The sequence below is a fragment of the Trachurus trachurus genome (assembly GCF_905171665.1).
Source record: "Trachurus trachurus genome assembly, chromosome: 6".
Classification (NCBI taxonomy): domain Eukaryota; kingdom Metazoa; phylum Chordata; class Actinopteri; order Carangiformes; family Carangidae; genus Trachurus; species Trachurus trachurus.
The window spans coordinates 23,637,116-23,661,630 of record NC_139897.1 but is presented as its reverse complement, the minus strand read 5'-3'; the positions used below and the strand labels follow the sequence as shown (position 1 = coordinate 23,661,630).

General features: G+C 42.9%; 1 protein-coding gene across 1 annotated transcript; it reads right to left on the bottom strand.

The window, feature by feature from the left end:
* Window positions 1–5,960: 5,960 nt before the first annotated feature.
* kcng4a (potassium voltage-gated channel, subfamily G, member 4a) lies at window positions 5,961–23,714 on the bottom strand (the record flags this gene model as incomplete). Its single annotated transcript, XM_083973318.1, has 3 exons — window positions 5,961–6,845; window positions 22,839–23,480; window positions 23,607–23,714. The coding sequence occupies 3 exons, from the start codon at window positions 23,712–23,714 to the stop codon at window positions 5,961–5,963; spliced, it is 1,635 nt and encodes a 544-aa protein (XP_083829444.1).
* Window positions 23,715–24,515: the final 801 nt, after the last annotated feature.

Genomic DNA, 24,515 nt, shown 5'->3' with positions numbered 1-24,515 from the left:
CTAGCTCAACCTCCAACGCAGCATTATCGGACAGAGAATATTAACAGCATAATTTCACATTTTCATTTTTATGGTAAAGTTGACGACAACCGAACCTTTGCAATTTGTCTTTCAACTTCTGATATACTACCTTAGTTTTCATCAGTTTTAGACATTTTCCATCTTTTTTTTCTCCCCAAAAGGGACTCAGCAGGATGTATCTGACTGTCATCATTATCTAATCTAATTATAAAGGGGGGGCTACCTCTGCTAAGTCACTTTGAAACATTTCCACCTGATATTTCAAAAAAAAAAAAAAAAAGATAGAAGAAGAATTTTTAAACTGCTCTTTATTCCAGGAACTCATGCACTTAAAGGGCCAAATGCAAGCGCCCCACTTCACCTGTTCCCCCTGCACACACACTCTTTTTTTTATCACTCTCCTTTATTAAACCTTTATCAAGCTTGAAGAACACTGAAAGTCAAGGACTGGCTTCACTATTAAAGTTACAGCACTACTTGCAAAACAATCCTCTGCTCAGACGACCCTGCGGCACTTAACTGTAGCTGCTGAGTGGTCATCAGTTTATAAATATAGGATGAAAGTAAAGCTGGCTATGAATTTTAAATAGCCTTCCTCCCTTCCTTCCTCCCAGCTGCCTCTCATATCCGTCAGGGATTTTACCTTTTAGAGACTGGTGGGTTTTCTCGGGAAAAGTAAAAAATCAGACCTGGCTTCACACAGTTAGACAAAACATAAGTTGATACCACTCTCATTTTCTGTATGGTTAACATACTGCCTCAACTAACAATTGCTTATCTTAACTTATCATGAAAACAAGGGAAGCAGCTAACCTAACTCTGTCCAAAAGTAACAAGATATAGCAAACTGGCACTGCCAAAAATCACAAATTAACATGCTACATATTTATTTATTGTCTTTACATTCATATAAAGCCAGGGCTCTTTCTCCATTTCCAATTTTCATTTTAATAAAGATACCACAGTGGCTACTAGCTCCAGCTAAGTGATACCAAAAAGCTTTCCATGAAAGTTGCTAAAGCCTGCTTATAAACTTCTAAAAGTAGCTAGATGACATAATACATTAATTAGCACAAGTCATGCTGTTTTAGCTTTGTAGCTAGTTATCTCTAAAGATGTTCTCATTTCTATGCTTTTCAGTTTCTGTTGTCTGACAATGGAAAGTGTAAAATGGTAACTGAAGCGCAGATAGTCACATCCATTTGTGGTAATGCTGTCTTTTTTTTCTTTTCTTTTTTCTTTTTTTACACATCTCTTTGTACAGTATCGGAGAATGAAATAATTGTGATGCAGCATGTTAATTAGTGAGGTTTAGAAGTGGAGGAATCATATTTTGACCTTTGGTGCCCAACAGAGCCGGGGTTCCAGCTGCTTTGCCCTCTTTCAGTCTTTACACTAAGCTTAGTAAAACTAAATTTGTTGTGTTGTTCTATCTCTGTAATCAGGGCATCATTGAAAAAGAGAGCCTGCTCTCAATTGGCTTCCCTGAATAAATAAAGGTTTGAAGTGAAATGAAAATGAAATGAAAAAATTAAGCCTCTTAGCTTCAGTGCTATATCTCAATTCTCTTGGTAATTCTTGGCAAGAAAGTAAATGAGCATATTTTCTAATATATTATAATGCTGTAATACATCAGGTCTAACTTATGACTAAATTTCCTGTAAAAGAACAATTTCTCTTCAAACCCTCTGTTCTAACATTTCTAATTATTTTTTCTTTAATGCATGCACTACAGTGAGTGCCTATGCCTCTGACTCACCTCCTCTTCAGTCTTTCTGTGGCCCCAGGAATCCTCAAAATTGGCTCATTAATAATAAAATCTTTTTTTTTTTTAAGTGAGCTTACAGAACTGAGTTACTGAGTTGCTCTCTTCTCTAAGTTGAATAATTTACCCTGCAGTCATGAATGAAACCAGAGAGGCATGGAGCAGCATGAGAGTGAACAATAATTTCAGAATGCCATCAAATTTTACTTTCCCCCTTTCCATTTGTAACAGGTATTTTTAATGTTACAGTGATAAGAGCGCGGCAGAACACTAAGGTCTAGCCCTCAGCACCCGCATCCTTAAACCCAACAGCAGACAGAGATGCACCTTTGCAAGTTAAGTTTATTTGTGCAGCTTAATCACAGTTACAGTCTCACAGGGTTTCCTAACGCCCACACATTATGGGAACAATGAATGCATGCGATGGCCCATCCAACCTTTAGACTGTCAATGAGGAAGAAGCACTCCCACTAAAACCTTATAGTCTCCAACGTGGTGTGTGGGAGAGAGCATTTGTCTGTGTGTATGTGGAGAGAGAGAGAGGGAGGGGAGGGAGAGAAGCCTTTGTAAACTTTTGATGGATTTGTTTACATGTTTTAGCTTCTGGAATAAATTAGATACGGCGAGAATTTATTATGTGTAGGGCTGTGGTGTGGTGGTGTTCGACTTTCTGAATAATAGTTTGCTAACACTGTTTCAGATGAGCTCTTGTAAATTACTGCAGGTTGGGGAAAAGAGATAAAAGCTGAGAAGAAAGGAAGGGAAAGGTGGCTGAGAGGAACAAAATAAGAAGAAAAGACAGATGAGAGAAAGAGAGAGAGGGAGAGGGAGAGAGAAACAGTGCTGATGCCACAAAGTTGGCGTGAACCTTAGAGTTGCACAATTTGTTTTGTGCCTGTCTGCAGGATTATCACGTACTGTGTGCCTAACGCTGAAAGAGGTAGACAGAAAACACAGCCTATTGAGATGCCAAGAAATAATAATTTTCACTTCTGCACATTTGTTGTGTGTTTGTGTACGCTGAAGACAGCAAGGAGTATCACAGAGTCTAGTCTGCATATGTATGCACAACCTTAATAAATCTTAACTAGATGAATCACAATATATTCTATTTTTATTTATAAGAGTAAAAACCATTACAGACTCTTTTTGTAAGAGAGTTCATCAACTGTTAATGACAGCAATGTAGCTTAATAACCTCGCGATATTGCCCTCATTTGTTCGGTGGGAGCTGAACAAGTGCCTTAAAAACACACACTCATCTCAATTTCTTTCTAGTGGCTGTAGTTTGATAATAGTCAATGAAAGAACTGAATGAGTCATTTATCAAGTGTAAATACCACAAGAGCTTCACAGGGAAACAATTGGATTTTTTAAAGTCACCCTTTGACTTATACTGCAATGAGCCAAAGGCTATTTACTGCACATTTTAGCGGTTTGGATGCACAAGGTGTGGGTCATGCATCCTTTCTATAGAGGCAGGTGTCATGATCCCCGGTGTGTCTCCCAGCTCTGCTCTGATTGGTTCAGGCCTGAGGGCAGTTTGACTCTCAATCATGTTGATCACAATAAGCTCAGCGATTAATTTGTTCGAGTCCGTGTAAGGCCTGTTCTGCTTTGTGTTGATGATTTGTCAGTGCCTAAGGAAGACACCTGTTGATTGAATTACTGCTTAATTAAAATGTTGCCTCATTTCAATAGCTTGACTGTGTGGTGTGCACTCTGTAGTTTTGAATGACACTGATGATGAGATGCTTGTGAAAAAATACACAATCAAAGCAGATTACTCATTATTTTTTTATTTATCTGAGTCCATTTTGCAGTTCGGTCACAACACTCTCATTACAAGCTCTTGGCGATTTCACAATGTGCTCTCTCACACCTCAAAGTGATGAATCTGCACAGCCTCACTTTTTCAACACTTGTTGCAATACACGTTCTGCAAAACTCTCACTATGTAAGAGAGCAGAGCAGAGAAGAGAAGAGGGGGTGGGTGGGGGTCTCTAGCTAGTGAAGCCTCCCACCTTCAGATCCACTTTTATGGGACACACACGACAGTAGCATTGATTTTTGGAAGGAAGAGAAATAAGCACATTTCCCCTAATGTCGTAATAATGCTTTGGTAGTTCTGAATTTCCTGTAAAAGAGCAAATTTCACTGAACATATAAGCTTCCTGGCTTTTGCGTCATATCAGTGCATGCAGCCTTGTGAATGCTATCAATCTTATTTTGACTCATGGCAAACTATTCCACGAAATTTAGCCATTATAAATCTAATGCCCTTCATAAGAAAAAAACCAAACCAAAACAACTCTTGCACAATGTAATTGTTTTTGCCATTTCAGACGTGGAAGTGGAGTTAAGCTCCTGTTACATCAGTGGTGTTTTTTTGTGTGTGTTTGTGGAGATTCATGGACCCCATCCAACCATCAGAACAGCTAAAAGCATGTTTATGACCTGATGTGCATCTTTATTGCACACACAAAGATGAATTATCACCATAACTGTTTTTAGAATCATAATCACTCCTGTGCTGTGTTATTTATATACTAGGCTTCTTATAATATCATCATCATCGTCTTTTAAGGATGGATAATAGCTTGAGTGTGTGTAATCCATCATATCTCATCGTGTATAGTTGGATTTTCTCATTCAGGCTGATATACTTGGGGCCATATGTTACTGCTCCAATAACAAAGTCCACTGTTTAAATCCCACTAGAGCCACGGCCAGTGAACTGGGATGCCATATGGGCAATAGACGCTATAATACGCCGAAAGCGACTGCAAAGGGAAAACCCCCCCCCAACAAAATCAAATTTAAAGACTTAAAGCAACTGAATGAAGTTGAGTTTCGGGCCCTATAACCCATTTGCCTGTGGGTTTTTTAATCCTAACTTTAATCCAGATGACATCCACATCTGGCATGTCCCTGCATGCCTCCACATCCCTCTCTCGGACCCCAGGGTGTGGCTGACCACTCTTGGCCCCACCCATTCTGGAGGCCACCCCAGGATTTGACAGCGAATCAGAGAATTGGTTTAAATACCAGACCTGAAGACGAAGCATTATGCAGAGCTTCTTTAGTTGCAGCGCATTACAGAGATACCCGTTCATAAACCGCAGATTTGTAGAGTCGTGGCAGTGTGGCACTATTCCAGGGTGGTATAATTGTGCACATGAAAACAAGGAGGTGATGTAAGAAGGGGATTGCTTGCCGCAGAATCGTTGTTCTCAGAATACTTATCTGTGTGTGTGTCTGGCTCAGACAGCTGTTTCTGTTTCTTCTTCTCTCAGCAATGTTCATCTGCAGGATTCTGATTGAGCATCCTGGCCAAGGAGATTAGACCGTCAAACCCAGAACAAACCAAAAAAAACTACAGCCCAGAAAATGGATTTCTCTCAGATTACCAGGAGAGCTTTTATTTGGAGCATCGCAAAGTACATTTCATGGTTGTTAGCGCTCATTCTCTTTCAGTCATACACTCTCAAACATGCTGTCTTTCTCTCCATCCTTTCATTTCCTCACCAGATGATTAGAAAAAAAAACAGTTTGGAACATCTTCAATTAGTTTACCTGGAGTTCATAGTAGAGAATGGGGAAACGGTCATCTCTTTGAGTCCAAACATACAAACATATATGAGAGATGGATGCACATCTTGTATGAGCCAAAGGTAACAGTAAGTTTATATTTCTTCTCAGAACATGGCTTTAAGCTTTTTTGAAAATAAAGTAAAAGAGGAGCATGTCTTTGTCTCCTTGAAAACTAAAAGCTGCAGTTGGACTTGTATTTATTTTCACAGTGGAAGGAAAAAGCAACTTTGGATTGAATATTGCATGTTTATGGAAGCAGCCAGTAACTAATATTGCTGCGGTGGCTTTCTGGCCAGACAGACGGGACCGTCCGATTTTAAAGGGTTTGAAGTCTTTCAGTTTCTGTGCAGTGTGCTCCTTATAGTATCATCAGACTGAGGAGAAAAGGAAATATTCTCCTTTTATCCGATGCAACACGCATGCTTCACAACCACATGGGGAGTGAGAGCTTTGGAGCAACAGTCATTTGCAGTACAGTACTGTACTTTCACAGTACTTTTTTAAAAGTTTGCAAGACAGAGATTGAGGGACTCGTGTGTTCTTGGAGGTTTTGGCCCGACTCCATCAGTTGGAGAAGTGTTCAGAAAGCCGCTGCTGGAAGGCCATGGTTATTATTTCCTGCAGCTTCACCGCCCTTCCCTAGCAGAGCCAGAGACTCCAGTGAGTGCACGCTCTCCTTATCTAGACGCAATCCCAGTCCAGTTGGAGCCGAGTCCAAGCCTCCTCCTTCGCTATCCGCCTCCTGCGCCTCCTCGGAGGCGGCAGCGGCGGCGGCGGCTGCAGCAGCGCACTCCTCTTTGAACAATCGGTCATGCTCCATCTTAAGCTCTTGGTAGGAGCGCGAGAACATGTGGAAGATGGAGGTAGCGGGGAAGGCCATGATGAGGATCCCGCTGAGGATGCTGCTCAGCGCTACAACCTGTCCCGGGATGGACCTCGGCACCATGTCGCCGTAGCCGACGGTCGTCATGGAGATAATCGCCCACCAGTAGGAGGCGGGGATGCTGCTGAAGTCGTGGGTGCCGGTGAGCTCGCTCTCGGCCAGGTGGACCAGCGGCGAGAAGAGGGTGACGGCCACGCAGAGGAAGAGCAGGAGGAGGCCGAACTCCCGGGTGCTGCGTCGGACCGTTAGCCCCAGCGTCTGCAGGCCGAGGGAGTGGCGAGCCAGCCGCATCACGTAGAGGATCCTCAGCGCCCGAAGAATCCTCAGCACCAGGCCCAGCTTGTCCAAGTAGCCCTTACCTCCTCCTGGCCTCTCGTGCTCCAAGGATGGGTCTTCCTCTTTCACCACCAGGGAGACATAGTAAGGAAGGATCGCCATGGCGTCGATGATGTTGAGCGGCCCGCGGAGGAAGTCCAGCTTGCTGTTGGCCTGGATGAACCGCAGGATGAACTCCAGGGAGAACCAGGCCACACACACTGTCTCTATGATGAACATGTTGTAGCACTTGGAGGAACACTCACCCTGAGGTAAAAGAGGAAAAAGAGAGAAAGGGAGGAGTTAGACAGAAAGCAAGACAGATGGGGAAGAGGGCACGAGGAGATGGAAGACAAAAATCCTGAGGTCAGATAATCACCCCCTGTAATCATTCATAAATCATGAGTTACTGTCGCTCAGTATGCTAAAGCTACTGCAGCGGCACTGACAGATAATACCGTGACACAATCAATCAATTATTTCATTAGGGCAGGTTTCAAAGATTAATATGACACTCAGTGGGAGCGGTGACAGAAAGCAATCAGGCTCGCATGCCCTCTGGCCACAGCATCAAGGAAGAGTAATGCAGTAATAAAAAATAAAAATAAAAAACCCTATGTGACGATACAGAGGAGATTTTGGAGCAGAAAACTTCTTCCTTCAAAGCTTTTGTCCCATGGCGTCACAAAGTGCTCACTCACTTTTCCCTTTCTCAACAAATTAGTCTTTATTCCTCCTCCTCAAACTTTCAAATCCCACTGCAGACAATTTAAATTTAAGTAGTTAAGCTGCTACTAATTATTTTTTGATGTTTAAGAAAAATATCTAATTGCCCGGTTTTTATAAAGCAAAGACACAGAGTACATTCCCTTAAATAGTCCATGGAGGCTCGAAGTGTTGGATTCAGTTTAGCAATTAGTTTATAAGTTAAGACTCAGTAGATGATTTGATATTTCTAATAAGTTTTTTGGCATTTTGAAAGCTGCTGTATTAAGAAAAATACAAATCTTTATTCATTCTGGATGTGTTCGCCAAAGTCAACAGGTCTTTTCACAGCATGAACATTAGGGATCTCTGCTCACTACATCTCAGCCTTTCTTTACCTCAGGTTTGTATATAAACTATTAATAGTGTCACCGGTTATTAGTATCAGCATTGGTTATGAGAAGCAGGCAGTTATCAGTTATCGGTATTGGTGGAAAAGAGTTTACAGTGCATCCCTAATAAGCATACTTGAAACAAACTTGTTTGTACAAGAGTTAAAAACTCAGCCTCAAAGGTGGAGTGAAGAGCCGCAATGTTGCAATGGATTTAAAGTGTCTCTCCTCTAAGGCATTGATGTTACTGAAGTGGGTTGAACAGAAAATAAGTGACAAAGATAGTTGTGCAAAGAGAAACACAGCTGGAGAGCGATTTTGAGTTTCTGCTTACCAACTGTTAGAATAACTGCTGTATGGAAACCCTTAAACCACTAAAAAGTTGCAGGGGATTACTAGGGAAGATCCACACACTTTCTTCAAAGCATGCTTATATATTATAGGTTATACCCAGTTTGTTGCCCATGACTCATTTTAGAATATCTGTCTCATCGGTTGTTGATGTGTAGCTTTAAAGTGGGACGTGATACAGCACCAGTTTAATTGCCTGAGTTGTAATTATTTTACCGAATAAACTATAATGAAAGGGATGAAACAGATAAATAATCACAGTCAGGGTTTGGAGAACCCAAACCTGATCTGTGATATGTGATAGGCCCACTGCCACACAGAAAACGTACCCACACCCAGGTTTCACCACCAAAAATAAGAAAGGCAAAATAACAAAGTGGCAAGAGTCTCTCTCTGCCCGACAACTACCTTACAGGGAACTCTCAAGCAAACACAGACAGGCAATTAAATCACAAACCATCTTGAAAAGAAGACTACTACATCACACAACAGCTACAAACCTTCACTTCACCTCATGGTTGTTCATATCCCGGACGAGCCCCCATTTGTTACGCCCCAGAACTTCGTTGGCCCGGAGGGGCATAACAATGGACTCAACAATGACCCCAAACACAACACAAATACGCTAAATTAACTAAAAGGAGATTTAATACAAAAACATAAAAGTGATACAAACAAACACTACAAACTAAAACAAACAAAAGCCATGATGGGAGGCAGGCAAGCCCAGCAGTCCCCAGCACTGCCCCCCCTTCCAGTGTCAGCTGCAGGGTATTTAGCTCAGTGGACCAGGTGAGCCTCGTTTCACTGATTGGGACCTGGGTGGAGCTGTGGGGGAACAAGGAGGGGGAGAGAAAGACACAGACACACACAAGGCCGAACCCCTTCCGGCCGTAACACCCTGGTGTCAGAAGTGGGATAAAATACTAAAAAAAAAAAAAAAAAACTAAATATGACAATATTCAGCCCAGCCATCTTATTTCCCTATTGGACTGTGGCTTTGCAATATCTCTCCACTTCCTCCTTTGCTCCCTCAGGAGAAGAGCTTTTAAAGCCTCTGAAGGTCTCTGTCACTTGAAGGTAAACATATTTCATTACCGGGCATTTTCTGTTGTCCTTCTGGATTTCTCTGGCCACTGCCACTGACAAAAGATTGTCAGAGAGTGAAAAAACGACTCAAGGCTTCAAAATGTCCCTTCAGCAACACAGAAACGGACAGAGCCTCTGTATTTCTGCCTCCTCTGGGTTTCTTATGCTGATCAAGGACGTTTTCACTTCCTTTTATTGAGTGATTTGCTGTTTTTCTTGTCTTGTATGTAAGTGATACTGTAACAGAAGTGTAGTGCTGAATATGAGACCACATGACTTTCTATTCATTATTGAAGTGGACATTATTTTTGTGTTCTCTCAGCCTTCACTCTCATTAACGTTTCACCCATTTCTCCACTTTTCTCATTGTTCACACTCTACATTTATCTCTCAGCTCGCACTCTGTCTCATCTATTTTCTTTCCCTCTCATCCTTCTTTTCTCCCGCTGCCACCCTCTCCTCTCTCCTCCTGCCTCCGTCTCCACCTTCTCATCACTCATTCTGTTTCCTTCTCCATCTCCCTCTCCGGACTCCCTCCCCTCTCATCCTTCATTCTCTGTTTTCCTCCCTCCTCACACTGCTCCCTTTCTGCTCCAACTCCTTCGTTCATTCAATGTTCCTCTAAGAGAAACACAACTCCTTCCGCTGTGCCTCTCTATGCATGATCCATCCCTCCACACACGTGTCCCTCTCCTCTCCCTCTCATTTATCACCCGTGTCCTTTCTGCCTTCATCGCTGACTCTCGTCTCAGTGTGACGCTTGACCTTTAACCTCATCCCTGCAGCGGCATCTATCTGCGTGATATCTGTTTTGACTTGAAGAGTTCCTTCATGCATTCATGTGAAATGAATGAAAATCATCTTTTGTTTTATTGCGACAGGACTGGTGGTAGTGAAAGTAACAGAAGTGCTTGTCTGCATCTGCTCTTATCCTGTGTTTACATCTACTGTATTGTCCATTTTGAGATTTAAAGTAGCTACAACAGCTCATATCATTTTATCCAATCCCCTCTTTCCTGCATCAACAACAAATGTTCAACAACCTGTCACAAACTAGCACCTACACCTGCCTTGCAATTTGACAACCAACTCTTTGCTGTCTGTGTGTTTTATGCTAGGAGCAGCTAATGACGCCTCGAGCCACTAGCCTGAGGTGAAGAGCAGCCTCAAGATGTCTGGTAGGTTCATCTCTTTCTACCTCCACTGCCCTTTTTTTTAAATTCCAAACACGTCCTGAGTCCCAGCCAACGCTGCCTCAAGTGACATTAGTTGAGTAAAATTACAGGTGTATCAGACTTCCCTCAGCTCCCTCCAGTGCCATTAAAGGGCCCCCTCCCCCCCACTTATGCAGCAGTGTTCGACAACACCTGTGAATGCACCAGAAGAATTCCCCATAAACCAGTACAGGTTGTAGAACATGATTATGCTATAAAACAGTTACTTATTTAAACAGACACGACACTGAGCAACATTAGCATTCGTTCACTGTCATGTTCCCTAATCTTCACTGTCTTTTTTATAATTTTGGAGTCTACCTGAAGGAAATATCTGGCAGCTAAATGCTTCATTCACTAACCACTGTCTGTCTTCTATTTAATATAATGAGACGACTGATGGTTCATAAAGATTGCTCTGCAGATTGCTAATGTATATTGATTAGTACAGCTTTAAAACTGATTTCCTGAAACCAAATCAATTACTAAAGATGTCTCATTTCATTCCACATAATAATAGCATGATAAATATAAATTTTATTGGATTGATCACAGTTGTTAAGGCATATTAAACTTTTGCGCTATCGTGTGTTAGTTCAGAGCAGCAGTGCAGCAACCTACGCAGTTAAAAGTGGAACCACGATGGACGATGGACAATTTGAACAATCCGTGATTTCTCCAGGTCTGAAGGACTGACTAAGGGGGGATATCTGTTTCTCAAGCAGAGGCCATTTATAAAATGAAAAGATTTGTTTGATAATTAAAAGTATCTCTGCTTGAGAATTACCACTTAAATCTTTAACTTGTGTTAATCTCTCCTCCTCCTTAAACCCATCTGCATTCCTCACGTTGTCTCAGTCTCATGTCCAGGCCTGATTAGATTTTTTTTAGCCGGCTGTCTGTCCTGTATCAATCTTTCAGACACTTTCTCCCCATGCACATCTCACGTGTTTTGTCTCTCATGTGGACTCTCTTACCCCCCCCCTCACTGCTCTCTCTTGTGCTGACATTAGGCCCATCAGGGCTTTGTGACAGGGTTGTCACCCTGTGCATGATAGGCCATTTGTTACAGCTAGAAGCTTTCTACTTCTCCCTCTCTCTCTTTCAATCACGCACACACACAGATGGATACACACTCATACACACACGCACGATACCTCCCACAATACCCACCATCACCCTGACCTTATCTCCTCTGTACGACTCTCACTGGAACAAATGCCAGTGACAGCTCATTTCAACATAGACACTGCTTAGCCCAGCAGCTGTCTCACACGGGGTTTCACATCATTGTCCGTATTAACACATCTCAATGTCAAATTAAGATAAACACTGCAGAGAGGATGCAAGTCATTGTATAAGGCATTTTAAGTGCAGAGATATTTGTAGTCACCACATGAGAAACCACTATAATTACCAAACCATTTCCTTTTTTTTCTTTCTTTTTTTTTCACCAGATGTTGTTTGTTAGCTGCAGAAAAAAAAACACTAGAGTTGTTACAGGATCTCTTTCAAAAGAAAGTTGTCAGTCAACAATTAGTAGATGCACAAGCTTCTCTGGAGACAAAAAACCCACAAGATTATAGGGAATATTTTTTACCACATGCAAAAGTTAATTTTACATTTTTATGAGACTTCCTCTCTGCGTAGACAGACAAGACCATGACTTTGTGTGATTCTCTGTGACAGCTGTCATCAACATCTGGATCACCTTACTTAAGTCCAGTAGACCTCATGCACTGACCTGTTGCAATAACATAAAATTACCCACATGTTGTAGTAGCCTGGTCTATATAATTTTACATAATTTGTCTGAAATGGCCTTACAAAGCTCACTGCTTAAAAGCTGAGTATATGAGTTAACTCATGTCCTACAGTTTATGGAGTTTCTGATGAATGTGTAGCTGTGAGGCTAGCTAAGAAGCTAACCTATAGCCAATAGCTACTGTAATTGTCTCTGTTAGCCCACTCTTGATGGGATGAAGACTGTTAACAGCAAATATGTTAAATTAACTGATACAATTTTTGCCATTATTGACCAGGTAAAGTACAGAGTGTTAACTGTTGTGACTCTACTATTGGCATGTTCCCGGTTAGCTAACCCTCCTCCTGGCCATGTGCATTTGTTTTCAAAGAAGCCGGTGGAGCAGTAGATACCATTATTTATCATATACGCATTACGATGTGTATATTTGTGTAGTCTTATTTGTCATAAACAAAAGATTACGGGTTACGGGGTGAGTTTGTGTCGCAGTGCTGTGGAGACGAGACCTGGGACACTGGGTCGGAGGCTCTGATCTTGCAAGGTTGATTTTCGGCCAAGATACGCTAGGTAAGGCAGAGAGCCTCCATTCTCCAAGTCATTTTTTTTAACCATCACAATTACTCCGAAGTTGTTTAATTAATGTAAAAATGCAGCATAGTTAAGGTAAAAATCCTGCATAGTTCCTCTTTAAATTTTAGTCTCATTCATCGTTCATGTAAACTACTATGCTATGTACAGTCTAGGTAGGAGAGAAAAGACATGTATGACAGAGAAACTGACTTTAGAAGGAAAACATAAATATTTCTGAATAGAAAGACAAAGGGGCAAATAGCTAATGCACCTTACATTATGCACTGATGCAGAAAAACGAACTCTAAGGTAAAAGCAACCCAGTATGTTTCATTCTCATTCTTACTATGATTGATTGTCGACACATAGGGCCTAGTTTGTTTAGAAATCATTATTATTCAAGCATGACTAGTGCTGGCCGGATCTCGCTGTCTGCGCCAGCCCTGTCTGAGGTTTGCGTTCCTGTAGACAGCCTTGTGTCTTGTGACTGTGACCCATCAGTGTGCAGCGAGACAGCTGCTAGAAACTTCAACAGCGAGGTCACTCAGGTTACAGCATGTTTGAAGTGTAAATGTGTCCCTTTATTGTTGAACAAGAGAAAGCTTCCATAGCTCTGAATTATGAATGTGTTTTTTTCCCTACTTGTGGTTAAGATAAAGCTCCACATCTCACTGTCTTCAGCTGGTAATAATGACTCTTCACGTATGAACCAATGCTGCTCCGTGAAAGACATCGAGGTGTGCATGTGTGTGCTTTTCCAACCACTGCATAATCATAAAAGATAGTGCTGCGTAAAACTTTGGTGACCATCCTTAGCATTGCTCCCTGGTGTTTTGTTCCATCTCTAAATATCATCCTATACCTTTTTCATAGTGTGTCCTAACAGCTCACACGTCATCTCACTATAACTCTCCCCTGATGCCCATCCCTAAATCAGGTAAAAATAGAGCCACACATCATGGTTCTGCAGTCCCACTGGATTCAGAGGTTTGAAAAAGAAAGGGGGGAACAAAAGACAAAAGACTCAGCACATCAATCAACTTTACCTCGCAGCAGACCTTGAGCATACACCGCTGAACACTGCTCTACGCTGTAGTGCTGAACTTGTGTTCACTTTTAAAGCTTCTCCACAGGAGAAAAAACTGAGAGGAGGCCAGAGGGGATGGACAGTGAAGGTGACAGGGGACGGAAAGACAAGGAGAAAGAATGATGGTGGTGTGTGTATGGTTGAACGCCACACCACAGGCCTTAACCTGAAACACATCACATCAAGCACTCTGTTCACCAGTCATGGGTTATTAAAGGGATTGTATTATGTGACACCTTCATCCGTCATCAGGCTGTTCGTCTGTAACCTAATAGCTTCATGTGCACACAAATGCACACAAGGTAAAGAATGTAGAGAGGTGTAGTCCCACCCATTAATTTGTAGGAATCCTTGATATGTATTATGATAAAAGAGCCAAAAAACAGCCACTCAGTCTCCAAAGACTCACTGTCCACTGACTCTAATGACATTCCACACGTTGAGCATCATACTGTAACGCGGACGTGAGTGTGAAAGCAGAGCCGAGCAGTTTTATCTCCATATGAGGCAGCTGTGCAGGCTGCTGAGCGACCCATCACCGACAAAGACCAACAGCTTGTTCACGCACAAACAGCCTAATGGAGAAAAATGAAAAAGAGAGGGAGTGTGTGCAGGACAGACAGCTAAGAAGAGAGAGGAGGGAAAAGAGAATGGATGAAACAAGAGTAGGTGGCAAAACCGGTCTGGAGGAATAGAGGAGAGGGGGATTACAAGATCAGCTGATGAGGAAAAGATGAGGTGACATCTGAAGCATGAGACTGCCTTCACACACCATAAGTCTCTATTCTCTGTCTGTCACACTGCTACACACACACACACAGACACACAGACACACACACACACACACAGTGAGTGAAACACATTAACAAGAAACAGGTTTGTTGCGGTCTTTGCTGCAGGATTCTTTCATTGAATAGGACTCAATGACTGATCGCTGTGAAAACAAACAAACTCAATAATAGTCTTGCAACAGATATTATGCAAGGCCCTTCATACTGCACACACATTCAAATAAGCTACACACACTTAGTTTACAGTTCAAAGGATGCCTTGTTTTTTTGTTGTTGATAAAAGCAATTCAGTGTTACTATGTTAATTTCCCATACTATTAGTATAATATAGGTAAGTGTTCAATCTGTTTCATCAAATTCAATATGTTATACTGTAGGTGCAATGTACCTGGGTTAACACACACAAACACAAAGACCAAAAGAACTGTCTACTGTACTTTTACTATGACAAGCAAAATGTATATATTATTTTCCATTGATTACAAGATGTTAAAATTGCCCCAATAATGTGTTACATCAACAAGCATATTGGAAAGTGATAGTGAGCAAAAGGAAGAGAGCACAAACACACACAGACACACCAACAAACACATCTGCTGCACGGTGTGCTGGTCTGCTGCTGCTGGCTGTGTGTTGGAATGAAGAGGCTCGGTCGGTGCAAAGGCTGCGTTTGACTTCATTTATAACGGGGCGGAGCAGCAGCCGTGCGAGGCAAGTGTTTGATTTCATCGTAGCTCCGGGAAGAATAGGATTGTGATGTGCTGCTGCAGTGACCGGAGAGGGCAGCCCTGCAGGGGTGGACACCTGCTGCTGGGTGGATGACCTTGGAGAATAGAGCTGCTGGTGTGTTTGTTTTGTGTTTGCATGTGTGTATTTTCCCTATACCCCCTCCTCTCCTCCTCCTCCTCCTACTCTGCCCTCAGTTTTCCCCCCCTTACATAATGTTTCTGATTTCCCTGGTTTCCCTGGTCTGAGTCAGCCCTCACCTGTCCAACAGGTGACCTCACTTTGTCTCGCTGACTCCCTCTATAGTAGTTTTCTGTCACAAATTAGAGAGCATATGATGTATATAGAGAGCTTTTTTTGCTGTAGTTAAATTGTAAAGCAAATAGTACACTTAAGTATATAAAAATGCAGTCGCTTGTATTTGTTTTCATTTGACCATCTGCCTTTAAAAAATAAACAGTGTCCAGAGACATGCTGTCTGGAATTTAGATGGTTATGTGGCCCATCTCTAGTGCTGTAATGGCCTGATAAGCTTGTCCCCATCCAAAGGTCCAAGAGAGTGTAAATGATGTGTCCTAAATTATCCACAGGTATTTACCACTTTGATGGCTGATGGGATTCATAACTGTCCTTTTTTATGCACACCCCATTAATTTTAGTCTGGTGCATCTTATTTGGATAACAAAGTGCATGTTCATCCCAGTGACCTTCAGTCTTTTGACAGACATTGCATTATTCACACATCTCAGAGGCATACTGTACTGTTCTGTTCTTTGCTTTTCTGCATTGCTGCAAAACTAAACAAACAAAGGCAGCTTGACATTTATGGCAACTTTTAGAAGATCATCACACACACATAAAGTCATATTTCAAAAACAATTACAAAACGGCGAAAGCAGTTTAAGCAAGGTCAATTTACAACTTCAAAATGTCAAAAAGTTCCAAAAGGTCGCTCCATCGTCTCCGGCTAACAGCCCTAAACCATCTCTGGAGCTAACATATTCAGATCTAGCAAGCACTACTCCTCTGCATTGTGCTGTATTTGACTGAGCTGTGCAGTCCTGTCCTGGCACGGACAGGATAAACATCTCATACTTTGCTGTTCTCTCCCATAATCCCACTTGGCAGCCATGCAGCATATCAGACAGACAGAATACAGCTCATAACCTGATAGGATGTAACAGGCGTGGAATCTGCTCAACACTGATACGGTCAAAGACAGTACATGCATGCCCGCAGACACACACACACACAGTGGAGCAGCTTGTGCATGCTAATTATTAGAAAAGGCTATGCAGAAGCATGGTCAGAGTCAGGGAGCTGGTATATACAGTACTGTAGTTCAATCATACAAATATTTACACATCCTCTCGAGGCTTGAGGGTGCGTAAGAATGAGAAAGGCATTTTCTCTGCTATACGGCTGCAAATGGCAACTGACCTGAGCAGAATTTTAAATTTCTGACACACACATACTCACACACTCACACACTGCTTTTCTATACTTCTGTATCACCCAGAGTCGTCTATCCTACATTATCTCAGCTCTGATGAGGTTATCTCCCACTTCTGTAAGTTCATATTCTCCCGACTCCGTTCTGAGTCTGTATTTTTGTGAGGTTTACCTCTTACCGCTGCTCTTTTCTTCTCTGCATCTATTTTTTTTTCTGCCTTCTACCTTATTCTCCTTCGCTTCTTTGCAGCCGGACGAAACTCTTATTTACTTTCTTTGACTCAAAATCTTTGTGACCGACTGCCAGCCTCGGACTCACCCTGCTGAGCCAACAAAGTTTACAGACTCGGACACCTATTTATGCTCCCTTCATGTGCATTTAATGGAGGCTGAAATTATGAGGAGGGGGGGTCATAAAATGAGGCACATGAAGAATGCATTCTTAATTCTGTGTCCCTGTTGTTACACACTACGCTGAGTTGATTGATGACGGTGCTTCGTCTTTATGGCTGTGACAACGTACCGAGCTGACTCGGTGGCTAGAAAGTCAGAGAGGACACATAAACTGAGTCGTTTAAAGCCTTACTGTTACACTGTGTGTTTTCCTATCTCAGGTGTGGAAGTAAATTATCTTAGATGCAATTATATACTGAGGGCGCTTCAACTGGATTAGGCTACTCACATAATGCAATTCTGCTGCACAGTTCAGGAGCCAGTGGAATTATTCACAGGAAACAACTTTGATGTTTTCCAAATGATTCTGGACATGATGCCAATGCCAACACAACAAATGTTGTATTCAGAGATCATGAAAAGACGATTTTTGTGACCACAACACAGCTTGTTTTTGCAGACAGAGCTTGTCTAGTCAAGATCACAGAATCCGACTAACTTTTGTTGTTCTCCTAATCAAGTGAGAACCTTTGCTCATCTACTCAGTCATGTAAAAAACAGGCTATATATACTGTGTATGCACGTCTTTCACTGTGCTAATGTGTCAATCTCTTCCTTATGTGCCCAGGAAATATCACTTCATCTCTCAGTCTATTAACTTTGAACAGCTGAGAGGACATGTAGAGAAAAAGCAGAAAGAAGGCTTCATGGCTGGTTTAGTGTTTACACCGTCCTTTCTCTCTCCTCTCCCTTATCTCAACCTAGACTCCACTGTTTCCTCCGTCTCTTATGTAAAGTGTTACCTTATCTTCCCTTCTGACGTCACAAGACACATTATCTCCAGATGTCTCTGTCTCCTTTGTTTTTTTCTCTCTCTCAGTAATCACTTAACCCAGTCAGGTTTGTGTGGTTCAATAAGATTATTGGCAGGTTCTCAGCTTGAGAACAAGTGGATAGTCAATCAGAAAACGTGTCAAAACCCACAGTGTGAAGCTTAAGTCATGAAGTCTGCTACTCTGCTGTCGCTTTTCTCTCCCTCTCTCCCTCTGTCTCGCTCTCTCCAGATACTTGTGATTGATGCTCAGGGACGTAATTATTGAACAGCAAATCCCATTCCAATTTATGGCATTAAGGACATAAAACGGCCACTTCAATTACTCCCCAGGCCAGAATATGACTGAATTAGGAAAAGGAGAGCAAATCTGATGAGGCTGTCTGAAAATACTTCATCACCCGGCGAGAATATTAAAAGACATGAATCCAAGCGACTCTTCCTGAGAGTATACTTTGACGTATATGCAGTAAATGGGTGAAAATGAATGCAGAGGAAGTTGCTGCAAAGTTTTACTCTGAAATATGTGTGAGTCTTTGGTGGGTATTTGACATTTGGACAGCGACAAGATGTAAACTCGGGCTGGTTATCAATGTGTGCTGAGACCCTGCTGCTTTCCAGAGAGAGTTAAAAAATGCAAACGCCCTGTTCTTTCTAATCTAAACACTGCTGGCTATCCTGACAGAGATTTGACTAGGGGAGATTAATGAGGTCACTGCTGGGTTAGGACAGTGGTCACTGTGGAAATTTATCTCATGAACTCATGAATATGGAGGCCAACCCAGCAAGCCTCCTCGAATACCATGGAAAATAGCCTGGAACTGCTGTGTGTTATAATGATGACGAAAGTAAAGAAACACACACGCATGCATTAGTCAAGAGCCATAACCAGAGTAGGAACAGTTGAGGAGGTTGGGAGTGATGTAATAAAAAGCAAGGTCGTCATAGTAGCAGATAGTTGGCTGGATTCATGGATGATATGCTGAGAAATCACAATAATATTCATCTTTTGAACTTTTTTGTTAATTTTCAAAAGTTCCTCAAACAGACTTTTCTGAACCAATGGTAGCAAGTAACATTTCACTAACCCTAACCCACATTACAGAGTTGTTATCTCACTATCTGGACTTACGAACTACTATTTCAGCTTCTGACATGCTTGTTTTCTATTTTCTTGTGACATTTTTTCCACAAATATAATAAAATACCTAACGGGCTACTAGCTATGTAGGAAGAGGACATTCTGGTTTTTCTTAATGCCACCTTCAAAGCGTGTGATTGCTCACCTGATTCACCAGCTGGGGACAGCAGCTGTCAGTGAACGCAACATCAGTGCTACAGTTAATTAGCTGAACAAATCTGAGCTGTGGGTGGAGATTCTGGAGGTCTGGAAATCTTCCACTTCTGTAAAATTACCTCGCAAGCCAAGCAGCATGGTGGGAAAATGTTCACATAGCGACCTTGGACATTTTCGCTCTCTGACTTTCTCACTTTGAGGTATTCACACTGGCTAAAATATGAAACTATGTCCATTACGATGAAAAACTGAGCTTTAACTTGAAACACCTGAGCCCCCCCTAAAAAAAACTCCACTGACAGCTCAACATCTCTGTCAGCTGGATCTAAACATCTATCAGCGTTCTTACGCTCTCTGTTTTTGTATCCATCTTTATTGCATCTATCTGAACTTTTGACTTACATCAAGAAGCCTTTGTAGCTGTTCACCGACTGGAGGCATCATAGTAGCATAGTAGTGTTTTTACATAGACTGTCTGGAATAATACACACCCACAGCAGGAGATGGAGGAATGACGGAGCAGTGAGGGAGCTTGAAGCTGAGCCGTAAGATAAAGGCCTGTCCCAGGGCATTGTGCTTACAGTGATATACTTCTGCTAGAAGGGATCAGCTGAGGACAAGCAGAAAGACATTACATAGAGATAGACAGAGTAGAGCAGGAGGAAGAGGAAGAGGAGGGAAAATGAAGCAGTGTTTATCATTTGATTTCTTTTCACCAGCATCTCACTCTCATCCCTTTTTAATTCAGGCTGTCTCTCTTTTAGACCTACCCTCTATTTGCCCTCCGCTTCCTCCATCCTCCACTTACTTTATCTCTCCTTACACACTCCTTACCCAAACAGAGGCGGGCAGAGAGGCAGGATGAATGATGAGTGGACGGGGGAATATTCGTTCCAATCCAGTGCGAGAGCAGAGCAGAGACAGAGACAAACAGCAGGGCCCTGTGAATTAAAGATGACAGCAGCCTGCTGCTCGTGCCTGGGCAGACTGGCCGGACCAAGAAGAAGGAGTTCAGCGGCCGAGCACGGGAGACTATAGTGAAACTCTAGAGCGTGCAGTGTGAAAAAGACGAAGGTAGCGGATGGATTTCTTTACTTTTGGAGAGAACTGAAACCCTCTTTCTGAGAATGAGCACAAAGAGAGGTTTTGGACTTCCTAAATGTCCTTACAATATATAATGTCCTCACAAGGCTGTGAGATGTCAGACACAACAATATATACACAAATTCAATGTTCCTACAGGGCAGCAAAAATGTGAGACGCACCCACACACACACCTAACACACCCTTACGACCTCTATGGTCCTCACAATGCAGTGAGATTTCAGAGAACAATACACACACACACGCACACTCTCTCTCTCTCTGTCTCTCTCACACACAACCATATAAAGTTTCACAAAACTAGGCTTTTCTGAAACACTCTTGCGAATCAATCCGCAAATCAATACAAAGTCAGAATGGTGTTTGTTTGTGTGTGTGTGTGTAGTAGAAGTTGAGGTGTATCCCATTGAGTTTCACTGTTTCTTTGTTTATGTGAGAGAATTAACAACAGGGAAGCTCAATTTCCTGTTTTCATCAGAAATGCAATGGTGATACTTCACATCAGGAAACAGTATTTCTTTCTATTCAGTAACACATGCATTGTGGTTCTGCTTCAGCTGCCCGTATATCCGCTTAGTAAAGAGTCTGGTTGTATATCTGATTCTTTTGATGTGAACCTTGTCACTGCTATCAGTGCATTGAAAATAAATCTACACCAGCATCTGATTCAGTGATGCTGTAAAAGGTCCACATCAAAGGCACCACCCAGTTCAGCAGGTTTACAAGTATCCACTGAATCAAAACCAGGGACTCGGTCCAATCCTGTACTCAAGCTCCTCCATCTGTGTTCCTATGACCGTCACTGACTGTACTCCTCCTGGCAGGGCACTCGAATTCCTCTCCTCTGCCTTTTACGACTCATCGAGTATTCTGCAGCCAGCGCTCTCCTCCATCTCACTAAATTCTCCAGTACCACACCCTCCTGATCTCGATCCTTTGGCTGACTGTGGCTGCTCATATCAAAATCAATACAGGAGGCTGCTGTTGATGATTTCACTGTTGAATAGGTGAGTGGAGTTTTCCTGCAGCATCCAGTCTCTCTGCACACACATACACACACGCAGGATCTACAGTATATACTGCACATACTACTTCTTTTAAGGGATAGTTTAACATTTTGGCACATTGGCCCACTGCCATAATCCTTATAGTCATAGCAGTATAGGTTCATTACCTTTAATTGTCAGTGCAAGCTATTTTTAGAACGGCGGAGCAGAGCCAGGAGCTGCTCAGAGCTACGCTACGGAGGCTCATGGGATTTCTTGGTTTCCCTCATCAAACTTATCAAATTCACAATCCAACAACTCCAAAACGCTCTGGTGGACAAGTTGTGACCTGCAAATTCACCACACTATGAAATAATAATCAAACGTTACGAGACAGAGTTGTTTTTGAGGCAAATCCAGAGACTGCTTGCTGATAGCGTGGTAAATGTGCAGGCCACAACTTGTCCATGAGAGTGTTTTGGAGTTGTTGGATTGTGTATTTGAATTTGAATGTATTAAAACTATGGGGATTATGGCAATGGCCCAATTTGCCAAAAATGTTGAACTATCCCTTTAAGGTTACTTTGACGTGAGATGGTCAACATCTTCCTGACGCAGGAATTAAAAGAAAGGGTAAAGTTGGTAGAAACTATAAAGTTGGATAAAACCTTTGCCTGGAGGAAATAAGTGTGTGTGTGTGTGTGTGTGTGTGTAAATGTAACTTCATCTAAGTAGCAGAAAGCTGTTCATAAATTGTCGGTGGATATGCTGCAGTGAAATTTCAGTTAGAGGGCAACAGAAGACTCAAGGAGTAAAATGTGTGCAAAATTCAGGGAGAGCCGTATCGGTTACAGTGGATGAGTTCATTACTATTGTATGTGCATGTGACCGTGTGAGAGAGTGTGTGTGTGTGTGTAGGCATGTGGCAGCCAGCGCACGCATGTGTGTGTTCTTGCATGTGTGTGTTCTTGCATGTGCAAATTTTGTCCGACTGTAGGTGTGTCTACATTTGTATGCGTGCATTGTGGGAGATACTGTAGAGTGAGCCCATTTTCATTATTCCCCCAGTGTTTACTGACAGATACTGGACAGGCCTCAGTGAGCAGCCTGAGCTTCATTATCCCACGCTGCTATGGGGAGACACAGATCACAGGACATCAAACACACACGCACGCATGCACGCACACGCAACAGTACCCTGCTGGGATTTTTAAGAGGTAGTGACGACAGGGAGTTTTTATATATTTGAGAATTTTGAAGCCTGACTTTTTTTTTTTTGCAGCCTTTCATTCTCTGCCTCGATTTGAAATGAATAAAACAAGAATCTTGCACATTTGGTTTTTCTTTATCACTCAAGACAACTGACATACCCTGGACATGCTCCAGCGATCACAACCTTCCAACCTTAGTTTGCCGGAAAACAAAGTTAGTGCTGGAGATAAAGCCTAAGTAACCATGCAGACTGTCATGTTAAGTGTTTCTTCATAATTACCATGTCTCACTTACCCTGCTCTCCTCCTCTCTGAGGTCCGGCATGGTGCTGATGCACAAGCTGACGACAGTGACAGCAACCATGATCACTGACAAGCAGGCGAAGATCTTCCCCGGTAAGCCAGACTGCGGATTCTCCACCATGTCTCTCAGCCAGTTCATCACCTTACGGTACCTCGTCTCTTCCACGGGCACGCGCTGCATGGCGTTTCTCTGCCTGCACTCTTCCTCGCGCCGCTCCCGCTCGTGCACCTCCTCGATGCGCGTGTACATCTTCCTCTTGCAGCAGCGCTCCATGTACGTCATCTCCACGCCCCAGTAGGCCAGTTCGTCGTGCAGGGAGAGCACGCACATTTCCCGCAGGAGGCGCAGCTTCCCCGCCGCAAGGAAGTTGAGGATGACCCTGAAGGCGGAAGGCGAGCGGTCGAAGAAGAACTCCTTGCGGGCTTCGTCGTAGTCGTCGCAGACCCTGGCGATGTCCTCGGGTGACCGACAGTCACAGAGTCGGCCGAGTCGGGTGAGGGGGAATTGCTCCAGGGTGCTCCAGGGGAAGGTGTAGCGGTTCCCCCCGACATTGATCACTGCTAGCAGGCCATGGTCGACCGACACCAGGTCCTCTGGCCTACGGATAAACTGAGCCCTCTTGTAGTACACACCCTGCAGAGAGAGAGAGAGATAAAAAGCTTTAGTGCATGAGAAGCATCACATACATTTTCGTTTTTCCAGGAATTTATCACTGATTAGATTTTTTTTTTTCATTTGCAATGAATCTGCTAGTCATACCTTGATGGTCTCAGTTTCAGGGATCTCAGTGAAGATGTGGTCAAGGCTGCTGTCATCACTGAGGGACAGATTGCTGAAGTCATGGTTGGCGTTGCTGATGATGGGCATGACGGCATCTGGAAAGCACGCTGCACCGGACTGGGCAGCTTAGGGTAGGTGGGTGATGACAGAAAGACTCAACAGAGCTAAACTTTTCAGTTCTTTCTGTGTTCCTGCCTCCAACCTCTAACGTTAAAACTCTCCCATGAGGAGGATTTTCCTGCTCATGCTCAGGTCTGCTGTACACGAGCTGAGCAACAAAAAAACAACAGCCGTAGCTTTTGCTCTCTTCGGTCTCACGGCCTTCTTCATAACAAGAAGCTTTTCCTCAGCAGCAGATAATCTAATGGCTTTTGCTTCCAACCAATGGACCAACAAAATAATTTAAAAAAACAAGGACAAAGGAGAGGAGTGACGAAACTTGGGGAACCTGCTGTCACATTTGAACGCTGAGTGTTTTGACGTTACCGTCAGAGATCTACAGTAGACTCAGCTGGTGTATCGGGATTCAGCATCAAATCAATGGGTAATCCTGGTGTGAAACGAGAGCCTGCGACCGGAAAGCTTGAATGTAGAGAGCGGGGTTAGGACTGATCAGTGGCTGATGGCTGCAGAGGATGATCTAGATCAGTCAAGGAGCAAAATGTGTGACTCTCTGACTGTTGTGTCCAGGGACTGAAGGGGATCCTGTGTGTCTGTCACCGCAGCAGGATTAGGGATCGGCCTAGACACGTGGTGGCATCTCGCAGGCACTGAAAACAAGACAGAGAAAGAGAGAGTGATGTCAGGACGGAGGGAGGATGGACTTGGACTGGGACTGAGCCAGGTGTCACAATACAGAGCCAAAATGGGCAGAGAATAAGAAAGGCA